At 33.5% G+C, this 22,505-nt stretch overlaps 1 protein-coding gene across 7 annotated transcripts in view; it reads left to right on the top strand.

The window, feature by feature from the left end:
* Positions 1-9,715: 9,715 nt before the first annotated feature.
* LOC145280057 (stathmin-like) overlaps positions 9,716-22,505 on the top strand; it is a 28,721-nt gene continuing 15,931 nt past the window's right edge. For 2 of the 7 annotated variants that reach the window (XM_080131742.1, XM_080131738.1), the window contains exons 1-2: positions 14,945-15,083; positions 20,689-20,776. In XM_080131742.1, the coding sequence (XP_079987868.1) occupies positions 20,767-20,776 (10 nt within the window). In that variant the 5' untranslated portion in view covers positions 14,945-15,083; positions 20,689-20,766. Of the gene's footprint in view, positions 9,784-14,851; positions 15,084-20,688; positions 20,777-22,505 lie in introns of those variants that run through there. The other 5 variants (XM_080131739.1, XM_080131743.1, XM_080131741.1 and 2 more) reach the window with 5 other exon arrangements.

Genomic DNA, 22,505 nt, shown 5'->3' with positions numbered 1-22,505 from the left:
AAAGTTGAAAGTTGCTGGCAAGAGGTCAAAGTTGAAACTGCTAGTATATTATATAATCTCTTCTTCTATTCTCTATCTATCTTCTATCTATCTATCTTCTTCTTTTATCTATCTATCTATCTATCTATCTATCTATCTATATATACATATATATATACATATCTTATATATATATATATATATATATATATATATATATATATATATATATATATATATATATATATATATATATATATAATGAACTTTTATTAAGGGGCATCACAAACACTCATTCGTACCATTTTCTCATCACATTTCAATCTGTAGTCAATTTCTTGATTGGATAAATACGAAAGGTGGAGATTAATGAGCTGCTGATCATCACTAAGAGAAAGTCGTGGCATATGGACTAAATGTTACGTTGTATAACCTGCAACAACAACACTTACGATTAGAGATGCTAAAAGCTGGATATTTGAAGCTGCTTTTAAGCTCATTTGTTGCTGTGTAGTTTCTTTTTGTCTTCTAGATTTGAAGTTAAATTTTTATATTGACGTAAACACTAGAATACTTCGATAAAAGTCGAATATGAACAGATAAAATTCTCTTCTTCTATCTCCTTCTATTCTATCTTCTTCTATCTATCTTCTATCTATCTATCTATCTATCTATCTATCTATCTATCTATCTATCTATCTATCTATCTATATAAATAAAATTAACTCATTTCCCCGTCTGCGTTTTACCTTACTAGGATTAAGAATCTAGACATTTTATGCAGATGTACTATGCACAAACTGCATCACGATATCTGAGGTGTGTTACAGGCATATTAGCTATCCACTAACTCGCAGATCGGAGCTTCCTATATTATATCTGGTGAGAGTTCACTGCCAAAACCGGTTACGATCAATGGAAGTTGTAAAGTCATCTCTCTCTTCCACCGCCACTCATTTACACTGTCCGTGACCATTCACAGGAGACAAATAAGGACGAACGCCGGTTTAGGTTTACATAAAAACTGTACTGCATTTACGGTGAAACGCACCACGCTAACTTTTCCGTTGGTTGAAAATAAAAACAAACACAAACCAAAAAACTTTACATTTCCTTACAGTGCATTTAAACTTATACTTCAATTCCGTTTTATTTAGCATTCTTCGGCAATTACAACATCGTTTTCTTTTTTTTTTGGGGGGGGGGCATACATCTTCCCTCTGTTTTTCGTTTTCCTGATCTTTCTCTTTCTCAAATTTATTTCTTCTCTCTTTCCGTGTTTCCTCTCTTTTTTGACAGGTTCACCACCGTTTTTTTTTTTTTTTTTTTTTTTTTTTTTACATTTTTTTCTTTTATTTTTAAAAACTATCCTCTGTTTCTGTTTCTACGAACTTTACATTTTCTTTATTTCTTTCTTCTCTCTTTCCGTTTTTCCTCTTCCTTCCGCAACTTTAACATCGTTTCTTTCTTTGTAATACAGCCGGGTTTTTTAACAAAAACGCAAATAAATTACATGAACTATTTATACGTTGTTCACATTTATACACTATAAAATATAAATACATTATTTACACGTTTTCCACATTTTTCCATTTTATTTTCATTTATTTCTTCATTTATCTGGAAACCATATATTACATGATTTTCGTTAAATTTCGTTTCGTTCCGTTCTATTTTTCTGTTTACATTTTTCCTATCTTTCTGGAAAGTTTGACATCGCTATTTTCATATATTTCTTTCTGTTTTATTTGGATTCGTCCAGTTCGCTTCTCCTTTTTTCTGTTTACATTCTTACGAACTTTCTGGCAAGTTTGACATCGTTCTTTTCTTTGTTTTTTTTTTTTGTTTTTTTTTCTATTACTTTTCCGGTCAAATTAATTATACCATCGTAATTATCGCATTTCGTAATCTAAAATATCAATTTTACATATAAAACCGCGCCTAGTTTTACATGGGTCCCATTTTTACACTAAGACAAATATATTGATTACTTTTCTTCGCAGTTTTCATTTTTTCATTTAATTTTTTTTATAAACCAAACATTATATCGTTTCCGTTTTATTTCGTTTCGTTTCGTTTTGTTTCGTTCCCTAAGATTTTTCTTTTTTCTGTTTACATTTTTCCGATCTTTTGGACAGTTTCACATCGTTATTTCTTCCATTTTTTTGTACCATTTACTAATTCATCCATTTCCATTTTATTTCGTTTCCTTACGTTCGATTCTTCTTTTTCTGTTTACATTTTTCCGAGCGTTCTGGAAAGTTTGACATCGTTCTTTTCTTTTCATTTTTTGCGTGTGTGTGTGTGTGTGTGTGTGTGTGTGTGTGTGGAGGGGGGCAGTTTCCAAGTTTTTTTTTTTTTTTTTTTTTTTTTTTTTTTGAGGTGTACCAACATGTAAACATTTATTTTCCGGTCAAAGTAATTATACCATCGTGATTATCGCATTTATGAAATGTAAAATCTCAAATTTTCAGGAAAATCGATTTGAAGCACATCAAACTATGACTGATTTCATGCTGACTTTCTTCTGTGCTGAAATAAAAACATTTACAAACGTTGTTATTTACAATGATACTCTTAATATTTGCGGGGAATCTTTCTTAACAAATATATTCAACATCAAATTAGATTTTCTCATTGTTTATACGACCCCGAGCAACGCCGGGTAGCCCCGCTTGTACATAATATCCGTTAGAAAGTTGTTTCGTCGGGGACACCAAATCAGCTATTACCGCCTTGAAAACAGAGGAGGAAAAACAACAATGAAATGCCTCGAGAAGATGCTTGGGATTCCCTCGCTGCTTCCCGTTTCCCCAAACATGCAGAAATTTAAAGATGCACAACTCCCCACTTTTGATACTTCTGTAGGCACAACCCTCGAACTACCGTAGCCTCTTTTCGTCTTAATAGCAATGTGTCGAGTCTTGTCATGGGCTTAACAAAAGTTAAAAATAAATAAATAAATAAGTGGAGCACATTGCTTTTTCGCTTAAACACTAATTTACCCTATAGGTGCTTCAGGGTTGCACTTGCTAACACCACTGCATTTATATTTGCCCTCTATCGGCCCCACAACAGCAGAGTTACTATCTTTAAGAGCATATCTGAGAAAATAGACCACATACTGTCTGCACATCCCTCGGCTAACATCCACATCTGTGGTGACTTCAACGTCCATAACGTGGAATGGCTGACCCATTCAAATAAGACAGACGATGAGGGGAGGTTTTGTCATGATTTTGCCATTGCTTATGACCTCACTCAGATTGTTCGCGAACCCACCCGTGTGCCCGATACACCTGTTCAATATGCAAGCCTCCTAGACCTTTTTCTCTCAACTTCCCCTGAGCTATGTTCATATTCCGTTCATTCTCCTCTAGGATCCTCCAACCACTCCATCGTATCAGTTAAGATAAAAACGAAATGTAAGAAGTCCCCAGACGTACCCCTCCACCGTACTGTATACCGATACTCTATGGCGTACTGGGATAGCTTCCATACATTCATATCTGGTTTACCTCTGCACTCCATGTTTAAAAAGGAAGTGTCCTCTATAGTATCAGATCTGACCGAATGGTTAATTGTAGGCATAGACCAATTCATACCATCTAAAAAATTCCAACAAAAACCTAACAGCCAGCCATGGTTCTCCCCAGAATGTGCTGCTGCTATCGCGCACAGAAATCACTTTTTCCATAGCTACCAATGTCATAGATGCATTGAGACTAAAGCTGCTTTCAGGACTGCCAGCAACCACTGTAAAAGAGTAATAAAAAATGCAAGAGAACTATATGCCCAGTCTGTTAAATCCAAGGTAGCTGATCAGCAACTTGGTTCCCACCACTTTTGGCAAATAACAAATAGGATCCTGAACAGAAGTGTGTGTTCTATCCCAACCATTATCAATGGACCAGAGGTCATCTCGTTAGCGTCAGACAAGGCCAAACTATTTGCAAAGAACTTTGCAGCTAATTCTACTCTATGCGACGAAGGCCATCAACTCCCCACATTTCCTCCTATAACACAGAACAAGCTAGGTAACATACAAATATCCGTGCATGAGGTCGCCAAGCTAATCAAGAACCTAGATTCCAGTAAAGCAACTGACCCTGATGGCATCCCAATTATAGTGTTAAAAAAGCTTCAACCAAAACTTGCTCCCATACTTACGAAACTATTTAAGCGCTGCCTTAAGAAGTGCTTTCCGACTCTCTGGAAGACCTCATAAGTTTGCCCTGTATTTAAGAATTTAGGTGATAAGTCATCTCCCTCTCAGTACAGACCAATAAGTCTCCTGTGTGTTATGAGTAAGTTGCTGGAATCCATATTAAATAGAGAAATAGTCAACCACCTCAGCAGGAATAACCTTCTTAGTGACACACAATATGGTTTCCGCTCTTCAAGATCTACCGCAGATGTGCTGACGGTTATATCCCACAGGATTAGTGAATCTCTTGTCAAAGGCTTCCTTTCTAGGGCAATTGCTCTTGACATATCAAAGGCCTTCGACAAGGTATGGCATAAGGGTCTACTTCACAAGATTTCTAGCTACGGTATAACTGGAAATGTTTTCTCAACCATTAAATCATTTCTCTCCGATAGGCTCATAAGAGTAGTGGTAGATGGACGAAAATCGGAGGCCTGCAATATAAATACTGGAGTCCCTCAGGGGTCAATCCTGGGCCCAACTCTCTTCCTGATCTACATCAATGACCTCCCTAAGCATATACTTAAATCATTCGTTGACATCTATGCTGATAACACGACCATCTACGGTAACACATCAAAGGCTGTAAATGACAAAGTTCTCTCGGATTCTCTCTCCTCTGATCTCAAGCATTTGGTTCAGTGGAGGAAGATGTGGCTAGTTACCTTTAATGCATCCAAAATCAAACTCCTATCCTTCAATCATCAACACTCTGATCCCCATCTGGCATCAATTGTGATGGATGGCTCTCGTCTGGGCGAGGCCCCGTGTTTTGACAAGGTTCTGGGTTTGACCTTTACTCCTGATCTGAAATGGAACACGTACATCAAGTCTGTTGCCAAGGTTGCTGAAAAGATGGTGGGATCCTTCTACCGCTCCAGAAGATATCTCACTACTGATGCAATTCTCTATCTATATAAAAGCCAAGTACGTTCAAGGATGGAATATTGTTGCCATATCTGGGCAGGAGCTGCTAAAAACAGCCTATCCTGCCTTGACAGAGTACAAAATAGACTTCGTGGCTTAATGGGGGGATGCCCTTTTCTCTACCCTGCAACCTCTCTCCCGCAGAAGAGACGTTGCGAGCATATCCTTGTTTTATCGTTATTTCCATGGCAAGTGCTCGTCTGAACTCCAATCTCTGGTCCCTCCTCGCCAATCTTTCACGAAAAACACCCGTCTAGCTGAATCCACTGTGAAAAATTTCCCCCACTCTATATCTGTGCCTAAATCAAAACGCGGATTCCATGAACAAAGCTTCTTTCTTAGAACTGCACGCCTGTGGAACTCTGTTCCGTCTGCCTGCTTCCCACCGGAATACAACTTGGATGTCTTCAAGTCCAACGTAAACAAATTCCTAATGAACCCCCCCCCCTTAAGTAAAGCAAAAGCACTTCATCAAATCTCCACACTAACGTAATGTACTTGCAATAACCCTTATCCCTGAGTGGCTTCCGGGCCTTGATAAGTGGTGCAGTGGTGCACTGTGTTAAAAAAAAAAAAAGTATCTCGTCGTTCATTTTCATTTGAACACGAACACCTTCGCCGTATACTTATTCAATAATAAAACCCGTACCGCGTAATTTCATAGTCTGTTTATAAATCTTTAATACCCCACCCCTTCTTTTTCTTTTTTTTTTTTCATCCTCCCCTTTCTTTATTATTTGGGTTACTCGACTTCTAGATGCTCTGACCCATTTTCTAATTTCCCGCTAGTTTTCACTTGTTACCGTGTGTTTCGCGCAAAGGAAGAACAAAGGATGTTCACATGTCTCGCTTTTGGAAAAAACAAAACAAAACAAAACAATATTCTTTATTAAGACTGTGATTAAAAAGATGTATAAATAAAACCAGAAATCTTTTTTGTAGTTATGAAGAGTTTTATTTTGTGTGTGTGTGTGTGGGAGGGGGGGGGATCAGATTTTTTTTTGTTTATATTGAAAATTGGGTTTGTATTACTGTACGCATAGATTCGAAAAAGTTGTCAAAAAACAAATATATAACAAATAAATGTTATCAAAGGCAAGATAAGTTACTTTTCTACCAAACTGGATATATTTTTTTGTGTTTTTATTCAATGTAACATCTTTATTCAGCTCGAAAAACATGCAGTGTTTACCGATGTATTGGACAATTCAAAATGGCGGCCGACTCTCTCTTAAACACGGTAAGTTCGAGAAAAGGTGTTATAAATAATAAACTAGACAAAATACTATTAAAACAACACCCAATATATGTCAACCTATGTCACGGTAATATATATTGAGCGAATTTCTAACAGTATTTTGTCTAGTTTATTATTTATAACACCTTTTCCCGAACTTACCGTGTTTAATAGAGAGTCGGGCGCCATTTTAAATTTTCCAATACATCGGTAAACACTGCATGTTTTTCGAGCTGAATAAACATGTTACATTGAATAAAAACACGAAAAATATATCCAGTTTAGTAGAAAAGTAACTTATCTTGCCTTTGATAACATTTATTTGTTATATATTTGTTTTTTGACAACTCTTTCGAATCTATGTGTACAGTGATACAAACCCTGAAAATTATTATTTACTGGCAAAAAAGGCTTATATCAGTTTAGAGTACAGTTGTGTCATCCTCCCAGACATTATCTTCTCCTTTCGGATCATGCGGTCTAATCTCCTCAATTATTGTCTCTCCTCCCCACCTACACTTTTTTTGAGGGGTGATGATGGACCAATTCCCCACTATAAACTGACCTTTTGTAGATATTGGCAAAGATGAAAGTGTAGTACCGTAAAACGTGTAGTATTTATAAAAAATATTTTTTTTCGGTAAATTGTAGTGACTGAGATGATTTTTTTAGTTAAGATTAGGACAGGCATGTTGATTTTCATGACCTTTGAACTAAGGATAACCAACAACCCCTAAATTCAACCACCATTTTCTATACTTCGCCTTGTTACATTGTAATTTTATTTTTTTATTTTTGCCTTATAGCAAATAAATAATTTAAAGTGTAGTATCTGTTCCAACACGACGCTTCATCCGTTTTGTCCTCGGTCAGCGGAGAAAGAAATCCTTCTGCACCGAGGCGATATTTATTCTTGTTCCAATTCTGGGAACTCCTTTACCTTTTTTTTTTTTTTTTTTTCTCGAAATTGAAAAGCGACCTTGCGGGAAGGCAAGTAGATAGGAACCTTTTGTCCAACTATCCTACAACGGGAGATACCGATAAATACCTAGCAAGCCCGGAAATTAAAAGGTTCATGAACTCGGATATATATATATATATATATATATATATATATATATATATATATATATATATATATATATATATATATATGTTATTTGTTTTTGTTTTTGCGATACGTTTTGAAATTCAAAATTTGAATGAATTCAATTATTTAAGAAAGTACATTTTTACCTAAATGCGAGTTGGGAATAATTTTCCCTTTAACCAATTTGGTACCCCCACATGGGGAGCGGTATATATATTATTTTTTAAATATAATTATCCACTGACACGTGTTTCGTTGTCTACGACTCATCAGAGTGGCTTAATCTAGCGAGATTCGAAATCGGGACCCCACGGTATATATATATATATATATATATATATATATATATATATATATATATATATATATATATATATATATATATTCTAAAATTTTAAGTAGAACTTTTGAGGGATTTTTTTTCTTTATATATATATATATATATATATATATATATATATATATATATATATATATATATATATATATATATATATATATATACACTTCAAGCAAGCTACCACATGTTTTTTATCGTTTTTATGACGTTTACGGCAATAAGAAGTAAAAAAAACTTGTTTTTTTTTTTTACATAATTTCGTTAAAAGTACATGTGACTTTGTGACACTACTTGCAGTATCAGCTACCATCTTAGAAATAAAAAAAAATCATTTTCGTATATTAAACTAAAATCTATAAATCGGGTTGAATAAATAGTTTTTTTCTCTCCATTTATTCAAGTCCCCATGAGGGCAGAATTGAACACAAAATCCATTTTTAATGTGTGTGTGTGTGTGTGTGTGTGTGTGTGTGTGTGTGCGTGTGTGTAGGGAGGGGTCTCTAGTGCCCTTCCAAACAAACAACAAAATTGAGGATTGAAATAAGCATTAAAATTGCCTCACAGTCTAGAAGGGGTTTCTCCTTCGCTGATTGAGGAAAAATATATGTGTAGTATGAGAACAGATACTACACTTTGTTCATAATCGAAGAGATCTTGAAAATGCTTATTAATTTGCTTCCCCATGAGGGCAAAATTAGACAACTGGTCGATTTTTTTTTTATGTGGGAGATACCCACCTCTCTCAAAAGAATATATTCACCTGTTTCCCACTGCAGCAAAGTTCGATATGACGTCAGTTTATAGGGGAAGAACACAGTTCCCTTAAAAGGGCACTCTGAATAGTCATAAAAATACCCTGAATCGGACCTGCCGATATCCGGTCAATTAACAAAAAATCCATGCTTTATTTATTCTATTCATTTTTTTTTTTTAGGAACTTCTAGCACTGGTTTACTTTCTTCCAAGTGCAGGGAGATGTGACGCAAGGTCGAAAAGTGGGGCAGATCAAGACATCGCTCTTAACGGAGAAAGCATTCTGACCTTATTATAATTGCCTCGGGCAGTCTCGTCGGTTGGCATTCCCCGGTAGCTTCTCAGGCAGTAAGCTAACTTACTCCAGTCGAAAGATGAGAGGTAACGACCAGGGAGGCTGAACCTCCTAGGACTATACAGAACTATGTCTCTGCTCGCCCAGGTTATTCCTTTACTCAAAAAATGGTAAATTAATAGATGAAGTCAGTTAAATCACGCAGCCTCAAAAAATTACGATTCTACTTTTTTGGGAATTCCCAAATCACCTAAAAAAGTAGAATCGCATTTTGTGTGAGTGTGTGTGTGGGGGGGGTAATAAATTTACTTGAGGGTATTCATCTACAACAGTATCCATTTTTTTTTTTTTTTTTCTGACAGGATTTTTAATACAGAATGGTAACGAGAAGAAGAAAAAAAGATACAGAAAAATGTCACGGTTAAGATTCATTGGTTGCCAAAATGGTCACATACTGGTTGAATTCACTGCTAGATGTAATTGCATATTTTCTAACAATTGGATGAGACCAGCTTTTACAATTTTGCCTTTTTATGATATTGTTTTTGTTGTTGTTTTTTTCGTAAAAAGATAAGTTTCCTGAAGATGAAAAATAAATGCAAACTGAATTATGCTAGAGCAACAGCATGCCGACAAGTTATTTTTATTTTTTGGGAAATGGATAATTGTTAGTTTATTTTATGTATTTCATTAAATAAGAAAGAGATGAACTTGTTCGGCATCATAGTTTCTGTAGTAGGCAGGATACAATCATCACCAGCAGCAACATAAATAGCATCATCACCATCAATAATAATTTAGCAGCCGGCATTTTAAATTTAGTCCTCATATAGAATTAGCCAATCAGCGCCCGACTTAATTCAGCGTCGACCAATCAGCGGTGGGCACTGACGTCAGCTCTTATAAACAAGACGCCGAGCACATTTAACTCCAACCTTTGACAGGTATCGTGGAGGTTTGTTACTTTAAAATTATTTTTATATAATATAATTAGTTTTAATTTAACACTCATCCTTCGTAGATAACCAGTTGTAATTATTTTTGAATTCGTGGCCATAATTTTGATCGTTTTCTTACGTTTTATTATTTTTTTAGTTCCTAATTGTTAATTGATCTCGGCATCGAGTCTTTGCTTGTACGTGGATAAACTGTTATATATATATATATATATATATATATATATATATATATATATATATATATATATATATATATATATATCTCGCGGTTCATTCATACTCTACTTTCCCTTTTGATTTAGTTAGTTTCAATTATAATGTAAACATTCGACATAATCTTTTAACCCGATCATCAATACATAACTTTTGATCGTTTTCTTTGTCGTTGTTCATGTATTTGGTTAAGTTATTTGTTTAAAAGTACGCGTGACATTACTTGTCATAATTAAAATGCACCACCTTTCATGAAATTATTAATAAATTAGGCGGACCTGTACGACATTGCCCACATGCGTGTTTTTCACCTTTTTTTTTTAAGTCCCCCCCCCCCCCCGATGATTATGATAGATTACAGATTTAAGTAAATTTTGAAAAAAAAAAAAAATTAACTTTTAAGAACGGGTTCTAATCACGTGATACTGCGGTAAAGAAAGGAACAGTACGTACGTCAGGTGGAATGAGAAAGTGAACCCCCTTCTTAAAAATCATCAAGTTTATTTATTTAAAAAAAAAAAAAATGTCGAAAAAAAGTTTTAAAAAGATGAAAAAAAAACCCCACATTTTTCGGGGGTGGGCACTCTCGTACAGGTCCACCGTGAATTATTCTGATCTCAGATTCCTTAAATAAAAGCAACTTTAATATGTGTCTTTTAAATAGTGGTACTTCTGCAGTTTACGTACCGTTCTATTTTTTATTTATTTATTTTTTTTTAGAAGGGAGTTTCAAAATTTTTTTAGGTATCCTTGGGTAAGCGAAAGTACAGAATACTTAATAGATGTCTCCCCCCCCCTCTGTCTCTTAAGAATAGTTATTTCAGCATTGTCCGTAAGCTGCAGAATCACTAATATATTTGAACATATTTTTATATTCCTTTTTAACGTTTGAAAATAAAATATAGTGGTGGTAGTGGTCGCACTGGGAAGTCCTGTTTCCTTCCCTGCCCCTGAGACAAAGTTACGCACATGGTCGTCATTTTTATGTGGGAGATATATATGTCCCCTTCCCCCAAAAGTCATTCTGGATGGGGGAAAAATTGCCCTCAAGAGATTCTGGCAAATTATTTGTTTCGGAGATTGATGCGCATATTAAAAATACGATTAATAACGTTTTCGTATCGGTAACTTCATCTGTTTTGTCCTGTCAGTAAAGGAGAACTCCTTCTTGACTAAGGCAATTCTAATTTTTGTTCTAATTCAAAGTGCAACTTAAAAATGGACACGAAAACGGGGTAACCAAAAACAAATATACATGATAAATGTTACCAAAGGCAAGATACCCTTTTTAACCTACCTAGATAATTAGTTTTAACTTATTTTGGTACTTATGCATTTTTGTTACCGCGCTATTTTAAATAGTTTTTTTCAGGTTAAATTCCAGTTTCACGATATCTTTTAAATTAAGTGGAAACACAGAATAGTTACAAAGCACCCCTCCTCTCATATTAAGAATGGCTTTCAAAATAAAGGCACAAGTACCCCTATTTTAAAGCGTTTATTTTGGAGTTTATTAGCAGTGGTCAAAAATTCAAATATATGACAAATGTTATGAAAGGCAAAATAAGTTATTCTTCTACCTATTTGGAAACGTTTTAGTGGTTTTACTCATTTTTAAACATTTATTTGGTTCTAGAATCATATAGTGTCTATCGCTAGGTGAGAACAAGAAAAAAAATAACAGCGAATTAACCCCTAAATATTTAAAGTTTTGATAATTACTTAAAAATAAAAAAATACACAAAATACTGTTAGAAACCCACCCAAACCCAATATGTCACGTTTCTTTTTACCACTTTTTCGTACCTCTGTGGATTGTAAAACAAACCCTTATTTCGAAACAAATAGTGTCGAGTCTTGGAAGAAAAAAATGATCGATATGAGACGCCGAGACGGTTAACTGATGAGTCTCGATAATCTTTCAAAAATAGAAAATTAAACAAAATACTGATAGAAACCCACGTAATAAATGTCACAATCGTATGTACTGTTTTTATTTGAGCGATTATTGAGACTCCCTAGATGATCGTCGCATGTCGGCCATTATTTTCTTGTTCTAACTTTTGTGTTTAACTTTGGTGCGGCTGCGGCACACTGGTGCGGCGGCGCTGCTGCGCTTGTGAGCAGACAAGTGAAGTGGCAAGTGCAGATATATATATTTTTTTTATTCTCCAAAACTAGTATTGGGCCGAGATCACAGTGTAGTATTTGTTCTTGTTCTCTGTCAGTGAAGAAGTCCTCCAGTCCTCCACGACTGAGACAATTTTTAATTTTTGTTCCTTTATCCACGTTAAAAATCGACTTTGGTGTCTAACTCTGTCCCGTGGGGAGGCATTGTAAACAGGAACTAGTATATTTTTATGACCTTTTTCGTGTTACCACCCGAACCTATAATTAATTCTGAAGATCTTCCTTTTGAAAAAATATAAAAGGTTGAGAATGGCTAATTCATCAGTGTTTTATTTTGATTTTTAATAATTTATGAATCAAGCTAATTTTGATTAAAATAAATTATAATAAAAACTTGGCTCTTTTTAACCGGTTTCTGCTGCTCCACAGGGACAAACAAGATATGGCCCCTTCTGATGAATGGCTCTTCCTTAAAGCCTCACATTTCCCTGTGTTACGAATGACTTTCTAAATAACCTTATCCGGAAAGCCATTCTTAACACAAGGAGGCTTTTTAACTTCTGAAGTTTCAAGTAACATTTAATAAATTAAAAAAAAAAACATCACAAGGACCATTTTTTTAAAAAGACTAATTCGCTTTTCATTATTTTTTTTAAATCTTAATTTTATTAAAAAAAAAAATCTGACAGACGAATGTTGTTTAATATTTGATAAAAAAAAAACAATTTTTCAATTAAAAATTTACTAAAAAATTTTTTTTTTTTAGAATACCCAACGTAGTACCAACCAACCAACCTCCTCATGTTAAGAACGGCTTTCGGAAATACCCCCCCCCAGCCTCCCCATGTTAAGAACAATTTTCAAGATTGGGGGTGTTTATTCCGAAAGCTGTTCTTAACATGGGGATGTTGGGGTGTTCATACTACGCTAGGTACTCTCATAAAAAATACGCCAAAAAATGCTGTTATTCTACTAATCTTTAATAGGAAGGGACCATATCTTGCTGGTCAATATCATCGTTGGCGAAGCAAAAACTGGAATCCAAAAAGAGCGTATAATTGACTATTAGCAGATAAATGAAATTGGAAATTTATTATAGGAGAGGAGGAGCGATTAAAAATAATTTTTAAAAAGGTTATCCTGAGGAGATGTCAGCTTTAAGAAACTACTGTATTTTAAACTAAACTATTTTTTTATCAGTTTGGTTTTAATAATGAGTTTGTATTATTACTAATTTGTCATTAAATTATTAATTAAACCAAAATGTTATAAAACTAATCTAGTTAGGATAATGTTTCAATTCCAGCTGCCGTAAAGCTGAAATCTTCCATAAATAAGAAAAAATTCTGACGGGCTCATTTTTTTTTTTTTTTTTTCTTTTTGGCGCCATTTGGAAAAGAATGGCGAGGGGGGAAAATACATAAGAAAAAACACTCTCGTGTTTAAAAGCTGCCGGTTGCCATAAGTGGTTCCTCTGCACAAGCCGGTATATTTCACTGCAAAATGTTATTGTATCTTTTGTAACCAGCAATTTCTGGTGATGATTGATTCCCGAATTCATTGATTCCATTGAAATAAAATAGTTAAATATTTTTATTTGACAATTAAGTAGGCCTTAATACTTGCCTCCCCACGAGGGCAGTCAGACGAGGTCGGTGTTTAGTATAAAGAAAATCCAAAACACAGTCTGGATTGGTACAAAGATGAGAATTGCTTCAATATTTCTCCTTAGACAAAAAACGAAATGTAGTATCAGAACAGATACTACATCTTTTGCTTTTGGTCAAATATTAAGTAGTCAATGGATTCAATTTGACTAAAATTCCAAACAAAACTAATCTCTTACATCTTTTTAGTCCATTAATTAGAAGTTCAGGCACTACTTATGCAGAGAAGGTAACGTTATTTAGAAACCTATTAACTTGGGAAGCGTGTTTTGTAACTATTCTGTACTTTCACCTAACAATTTAATAAATATATCGTAAAAGTTGAGTTTAATTTAAAACACTATATAAAAAAATAGCAGGGTACCTTCTCTGCATAAATACCGATAGTGTTTAACTATTCATTCGTGTCGTCGTAGACCTAGTATAATTATAGCTTCTGTGTGGTTTGAGGGAGATTCTTCTGGGGTTGAGGAATTTTTTTTATTTTTCTCTCAGCCTAATGCTCCATTTTTCTGGCTATCTTAATTTTTTTTCCTTTTTATTGTCATGTATCTTATTTCGATACTACATTTCATCTCTTCTGTTACTCTGTCAGTGACGGAGAAATCCTTCAAAACTGAGGCAATCCTAATTTTTGCCGTATCTAAAGTTTCCCTTATGGGAGCTGGATTTTCCTGACATTGTCGAACTCTGCCCTCATGTGGAGACAAGTAAATACTGACATTATGTTTGTGGTAAAATAAAGAAACTTGAATAGAATGCTAGCCATAATTATTAACATTTGATCAGCATCAGTCACCTCATTATAAAATGAAAATATTTTTTCAACTAATTAGAGGCGACTAAACTGGTGTTGGTTTTTTGTTGCTTTAGGTAATTTCTTGACCATGAAAATTCCTTTAAGTCGTCGAGCAGCATGGCGATCCAGTCCACTCCAGTGTTGCGCAACTTGCATGTCTTTCTTTGAAGCTGGACTAGTCACCCTTAAATTGTTTATTTTATTTATCTATCATTATATATATCAAGATAAAAATAGATAATCCTCCACGCCATCACACTTTACGGTCTGTAGTCGCAGCGTATAATCATCACCATCTACAAATAGAATCATCATCAGTATAATTTAGCAGCCGGCATTTTGAATTTAGTTCTCGTATAGAATTAACCAATCAGCGCCCGACTCTGTTCAGCGTTGACCAATCAACAACAGGCACTGACGTCAGCTCTTCTATGCAAGTCGAGCGCATTTAACTCCCTCGCTACAACCTGTGACAGGTATTGTGGAGGTTTGTTATTTCAAATCATTTTTTTTGTGTATATATAACTATTATCTAGTTTTAATTTAACCTCTATCGTAAAGATAATCGTTTTCTTGTTATTGTTTTTTAAATTTGTGGCAGTAAGTGTTCAGTAATTTTCCTTAATTTTGTCCTTCATAATGGGTAGTTGATCTCTTGAATTGATCATCTTTTTTGTCTTGCTTTTTTGGTTTCGCGCCCAGTCTTCAATCTATTTTTCCATGTTTTATTTATTCTCAGTTTTAATGTAAATATTCGATGCGATCTCAAAGCTACACTCATACATATTTACTTAATTTATCTTACTTTAAATATTTTGTTACGGTTTTTATATTTTTAACTTTTTGCCGCGTTTTTTTTTTTTATATACCTCTTAAGGTTTTCATGAATGGAGAATTTCTACATTCACTTTTATGATACTTGATTAAATATTATATACGCTTGAAAAATGCATCCATAAGAAACGTCCTCCATATATTAATAAAAACGTTCTTTTTAAATATAAAATTACATTTTTCTTTTAAACTTTTTATTGTCGAGGTAACTCCGGTTTGAACTTCAAGTATGGAACTTTATATACTTATAGTCCTTTTTAACTGAATTAACAAAAAAACAAAACTTGCTAATATTTAATGCACGTTTGCTTTACCTTGTCATTCTATCCGTTTTCACTGAAAACTTGCATGAACTCCATTTGTTAGTATTTAAGAAAATGTCTGAATTCATTTACTTGCCGTAATTTAATTTTTTTTTTTTTTTTTTTTTTTTGAAGTAAATCTACTTCGTTTTCTTGAAATGTTTCTTCACGTCCCTTTCCGCCCGGTCGAGGTTTTTTAAACCATTGTTTGTCGCATCGCAATTCAAGTTTTGAACGCAATTAATTTGAGCGATGAACCGTCTAATGAGCGATACGTTAATCTGATTTGTTTTATTTTAAATAAATTCATATTTTAACATATAATCTAATTTATTTTCTCCTTTAGATACTGCTTTAATATAACTTTTATCAGCTTGTGCGATAAATACCCCCCCCTTTGTGGTTGAGATACTTTTTAAAGACCTCTTCCACCTTCACTTTTGCAATGTGTTTTAATTTATTTCATGTCACTTTAAAAAAATCTGATTAATTTCTCAATATTTCATTAGAAAAATGAAGATCGTCTAGATTCTAAATGTTAACGTTATTCCTGACGTCCATTTGGGTATTTGATTCTATTTCTACATTCGTTTACCCAAATACGCTGTAATTTTGGATTCGATTAAATGTCTTACATGAGCGAAGTGTAGTATGGTTTGATACGAAATTTTAAACTGATTTGTTTTGATCCAAAGTGTTCCTTTTTGAGGAGCTGGATTCTATCCTCATAAACCGACCCCATGTCCTCATGGGGAAAGGCCTTTTAGTATATATATATATATATATATATATATATATATATATAAAATGCACACCAAAACTTATACGCAATAAAAATCGGTGCGCATTATTTTTTAAATCGTATTTTCAAGTTAAATTCAATCTTTACGATATTATGTAAATTGTTAGGTGAAAGTATAGAATAGTTACAAAACGCCCTCCCCTTCCCATGTTAAGAATGCATTTCTCAATAACTTTCAGCACGGTAACAGATGCATAAGTACCAAAGTGTAAAATTACTATTTTACTCTGCAACAATATTGAATATTAAATTTCATCAGATTCTAGATTCATATTTAAAATATAATTGCTCTTTAATATTTAAAGTAATAATACCGGTCTTCCCTGCTTAATGCTTCTTAACCCTCCCCTTCTTCCTAATATTAGAAATTAATCTTTTTTTCTGCTAATTTTTTAATTGTATTACCTTTATATCACTTGATCTCTTTTCATAAAATCCTAGTTTAAAGTAATTCTAAATGTCTTCAATATTAGATTTTTAGTTTGCACTTTATTTAAAAAAAAAAAAATACTGTTTAATAACGAAAAAAAGAAAATGAATTTTTGTTCGATTATACATTTATCAATTAGCATAGTATCGTGTGTTTTGTGTCTGCGTCGGGAATAATAAATGTCCGCTGTCGACGATCGAAGTAGTTTCTCGAAAGATGCCGGTTGGATGGTCATCATGGAGAAATTGCCGGTCTCCAACCATTGTCGGTATTACTAGACTATCGTTATAAATCGAATTTTTAAAGACATTCGAATACAAAAAATGATTTTTATTTTTCGCGGAGGGAGATTCTCATTTTATTGTGGACATTTAAAATGAAAATAAAGTAAACCATTTGAGCATGACAACTTGTAGGCAACAGAGGTGAATTTTTTTCGATCAATATTGCAGTCTGTCTAGAATATCAAGCGCATTCACGTGTCCCTTAATTATAATAATAAAATCTACCGTGGACAAGCAGTTATTTATTTTCCGAATAAAAATAAAGGAATATTTGAAACTAAAAGCAGACAAATAAAATCGGATATGTGTAATTAAACATCTGAAAATACTTTATTATAATTTCGCGTAGTTTAACTTCGATGTCGAAGCAACTTAATGAATCGAAATCACCCCCCCCACCTGTAATTTATAAAATTACAATTGCATATAGAAATGGTCATGAAGTAAAGATTTCGTAACATTTAAATGAGAATTTTTGGATTTTTAAGTTGTCATTTCATATGCGAGTTAGAAATATTTTATTTTTGTCCGCAAATTTTTAAAAGAAAATTCCAAGTTTAAGAAATTTTGTTTGTTTTTTTTTCCAAGTTTTAAATATTCAAATACCATCTGTATTTTACCTGGCATTAAGAAAATATTAAAATCGCACCCTATTGTTTCATTCTTTGTACTAAGATATTGGCCATTTTAGAATTTCAATGAAGGGATAATCCCTGGAATAAAATTACCCCAGTCTAGAAAGATTTCTCACTGATCCAGAAGTGCAGTATATCAGAACAGATACTAAAATTTCTTTGAATCAAGAGGCAATCATTAAAAGAACTTAGTTTCTCTGTTGCGTAAATATATTTAATATCTCATTAATATTAAAATTAATTCAATGTGCAAGTCGCGAAAAGGGCATACTCTCATGAAGATCTTATTAATATAGATGTTTTTATCTAAAACCAATTGATCTCAAATGGTCTTTTTTTTTTTTTTCTTCGAATTTCCTATTTTATGAAAATTAGCCATTAAACAAGTTTTTAATATAGAAATATTTTAATATCGCATTAATAGTAAAAGTTAAAACAATTTTTTATACCTTAATAATTATGAAAACTGTCCGGCTTCCATTTTCATGACTGGTTTTTTCCTCTATCCCCCCCCCCTCTAAATATATGTGGTTAAATTATGGTTAGTATTTTATATTAGCGATCATTTGTTATTTTTCACATATGACAATGCGTTTTTTTTTTATTTTGTAATGTATATTTTGCAATAAATTTATTTGAACATCGCTTGCTTGTTTATCTTAGATTTTGATCAGCCCCCTCCCCCACCACCAATTTATTGCAATCTTTAATTTCTGAATTCGTGTTATTTTAATGGTTCGCGTATAAAAGATCCCATTAAGTTATTTCTTCCCAAATTATAATTTTGTTCTTGAAATCTTGCCAATACAAAGCCAACCCGAATTTCGTTTACTGATCAACGCTATTTTTTTTTTCTTTGAATTGCTGATCTTGACACTTGTTGAAGGCGCCTTTTGTTGTACCTATTTACTATGCCTCCCCACGGGACAGGGTTAGACACCAGGGTCGTTTTTTAACGTGGAGAAAAGGTACAAAAATAAAAATTGTCTCAGTCGTGAAGGATTTCTCCTCCACCGAAAGAGAACAAGAAATAGAAGTGCAGCAATGTAGTATCTGTTCTTCAGATGCCGCACTGCAGCATCTGAAGAACAGATACTACACTTTGATCTTGTCCCGAAGGCGCCTTTTGTTGTAATTCACTTTTTACGAAGTTACGAATTGAAAATTTAACCATTTAATTAGTCCTCAAAGAAAAAAAAAAAGTCCATGAATGTTTCTTTCGATATTAAGATTATCAAAATGAATATTGTAATTTTTCTTGACACATGTTAGAAAATCCTGTCGAGTTAATCATACTAGGGTTCGCTTTCATTTTTTTTAAAACTATTTTTTAAATGAATAAAAAAAATAATAAAAATGTTGTTTCTTTCCCTCCCTCACCCTTCTCTAACCCCCCAACATAAGTTGTACAAATTAAATTTTCAGTTTAATTCCATCTCGAAACTGTTAAGAGTATTTAGTATTCATGCAGAGAGTGATCCGTGCTGAAATAATGTTATTTAAAAAGCCATTCTTAACATGGGGAGGATGTTTAGTACCTATTATGTACTTTGACCTTACAATTGAATAAAAAAAAAAAGAAGCCTATCATAAAACTTTAATTAAACTTGGAAATACGATTTAAAAAAAAATAGCGCGGATCTGCATTAGCACCGAGTATTTTAACGAGATGACTTTTGCAAAATCGTTTCTGTACCCCCCCCCCAAAGAATTTAACGAATAAACATGATTTTATATTATTAATTTATAAAATGTAATCGGATGTACTTTATTTAATGTGAACTGAAACAACATAGTTGGATAGGGGTGGGGTGGGGTGGGGTGAACGCCGGTAGTTAGTGTTCAATATACTATTTAATTTTTTTATATACTGCCCTCCCCCCCTATCATTTTATGTTAAATGAACTAAGCAAATCAACTCTCTCTCTCTCACACGCACGCGCGCAAATTGAACATTTTGTCTTGATTTGCTATTCAGTCAATATAATAAATCCGAAGATTGTCATAGTTTCATATGCGTGCCTAAAATAAATGGTACGTCTATGTGTCAGTGTTTACATACTTATGGCAAGTAAGCAACAAACTCAGCTGAGTGTTTGTGTAGCTTGCTTGCCATAAGTATATTTTATACCAGTAGATATATTCAAGGGCGTTTTAATTTACGTAGGAAATTGAACCCCCATCTAAAAACAAAACAAATTGACAAAATAAATTACGGAAGGAATGAGTGTATTCACCATCCGTCGAAAGATGTTCCTATAATCAGTAGTGAATCTATCTTGTGATGTATGTATGTATGTGTGTGTGATGAAGCGCAGGATAGCCTGACATTGCTGTTGCTTAATCAATACTTCGTGGTCATTACGTCAGACTCATGGTGGAGAGGGGGGGGGTCGAGAAGAGCTTTGCCAATTGCTGCATCCTCTCTCTCTCTCTCTCTCTCTTCCTCTTTCTCCCCCTCTCTATTACTCAGCAGCCGGAGAGAAGGGGAGGAGGATTTTTTCTTTCTTTTTTGATGTAGTTGCCGCCGCCGCAATTTAACCGCACTTGCCATCTCCATCCTTCCCTCCTTCCTTCATCTCTCTTTCTCCCTCTCAATAAAGTTCACTCACCAAGACCACTGCTCACCAGTTCGATCATTAAAAACTGGACTACTCTACTGGACGGCTGCCTTATCAGCTTCTTCTTGGATATACATTCATTCATAAGGAGGAGTAACTTGTTTAACCATTGGACCTTTAATAAATCTACCCTTCGCCGTCGCCTTTATTGCTGAGCCATTTTTTTTTTTTCATTTTCTTTCAGCTGGACATAGACTTTTAGGTGTGGTAGAGTCATTAGTGCCTTCAGGGTGACTGCCTCCCATTTTTTTGAACCAGTATCATGTCTGCAGGTAAATTTTTCCTTTTTTTTTCGCTTTCGATCGCTTATTTTCTTATGTCTTATATGTGGTATGTCGTTTTGAAATGATTACTTTCAAAGGAATATAACTAACGCGCACGGTACAGAATAGTGAACACTGAACACCTCCGTTAATGTTAAAAATGAATTAACATTCTTAACATGGTGGGAGTTTTAACTATTTATCCAAAGGTTTTTCTTTTTCTTTCTTTCTTTTTTTATATATATATATTGCATTTAAAAAGTTAAAAATCTTTAAATGCGTCTTTTTTTTTTTTTTTTTTTTTTTTTTACTGTAAAATTAGTTCCGATTGTGTTATATTGTATGAATTTTTCTATTTATCTTTTTTAGAAACTTTTTTTTTTTCCTAATTCAATTTGTAGTAATTAAAATAGATGGCCTTAAAGAAAAAACTTCATCTAACCGGATCGAAGTTTAATCTTTGCAGTCGCCAATCAGTTTTGATTTGTTTTATCTTGGTTCAATCAAATCTGTAATTCATAGATAATTAAGCAAGAAAAACTTTCTTGGAGTTATTTACTCTTATAAAGAAGTTCATATAAACATTTTACAATATTTGTAATGGGCACTCAAAGGATGGAGTTAGTCCAGAGTATTGTCGGATCAGTCTGGAGCCACTAAAAAAAAAAAAAGGCGCGATTACGTTTGCCAGTTTGATACGGATGGTGAAAAGCCTAAAAAAGAAATGGAAAAAGACAAGTTAAGGTTTTTTTTTTTTTTTAAATTTTTTTTTAACTCCTTTTTAACACACAGGAGTGATTAACTTTAAAGATTTGGCAGAAAGAAAAAAAAAACACGCTCTTCTGAGCAAACCAGAAGTTTGTTCACTTAGACGTTTTTTATGTTAATATTATGGATTCTTCGTCAATACTCGGGACTGATTTATGTAAGCATTAGGAGTCTATTTATTACAATTGACTATTTTAAAAATATTGTCATTAGGCACGGCCAAAAAAAATGGGAAAAAATTTTTTTAACGAATTACAGTCTATTAAACTCCATTATTCTTAAGCAACCTTTTTTTTTTCCCCCACGGAGATAACAGTATCGTATGAAAAGCATAATATAAAACTTTTTTTTTTTTTTTTTTTTTTTTTTTTTGATAGAATTTAAAATTTTCCTAAAATATTTTTTTTCAAAAGATTTTTGAACAAATCTTTTCTTTTTATTGTATTTATTTTTTGTCTAATATTTAGGATATAAAAAGTATTTAAAATATTCCATCTTTTATCTTGCTCAAGGTTTCATGTGGCGAAATTTAAAAAATCCAAAAATTAAATGATAGTTTTGAAGAAACTAATGTAATCCTTTACATGACAAAATGAACTTCATTAAATTACTTCTGTGAATTTCCATGTGGTTTTAACTTTTTTGACGATTAAGTGAAGAATCAACTTTATAAGGATTTAATTCTTTTTATAAGCGATACATATATTTGTTGCCTACATAACCCCCAAAAGTTAAGCAACGATGAGGCTGGCCAGTACCGGATGGGTGACCAATTTGGGAATGCTAGACGCCGTATGTGTTGAAGACAATTCCTGCATCTAGTATCACACTTGGTCGTCTCGACTCTGTCTTACCATTTGAACCTCGTGTTTCTGGACGAAAGTGTGGTCGATGAAAGTCTCACGCACTTTAAACTAAGTCAAGTGCAAGACAGTAAAAAGGAAAAGGGAGAGATAACAACTGTTTGTAA

The sequence above is a fragment of the Euprymna scolopes genome, chromosome 7 (assembly GCF_053919585.1).
Source record: "Euprymna scolopes isolate OS-2025 chromosome 7, ASM5391958v1, whole genome shotgun sequence".
Taxonomy (NCBI): domain Eukaryota; kingdom Metazoa; phylum Mollusca; class Cephalopoda; order Sepiida; family Sepiolidae; genus Euprymna; species Euprymna scolopes.
Note: the sequence above shows the minus strand (reverse complement) of the source record. Positions and strands in the feature narration are given on the sequence as shown.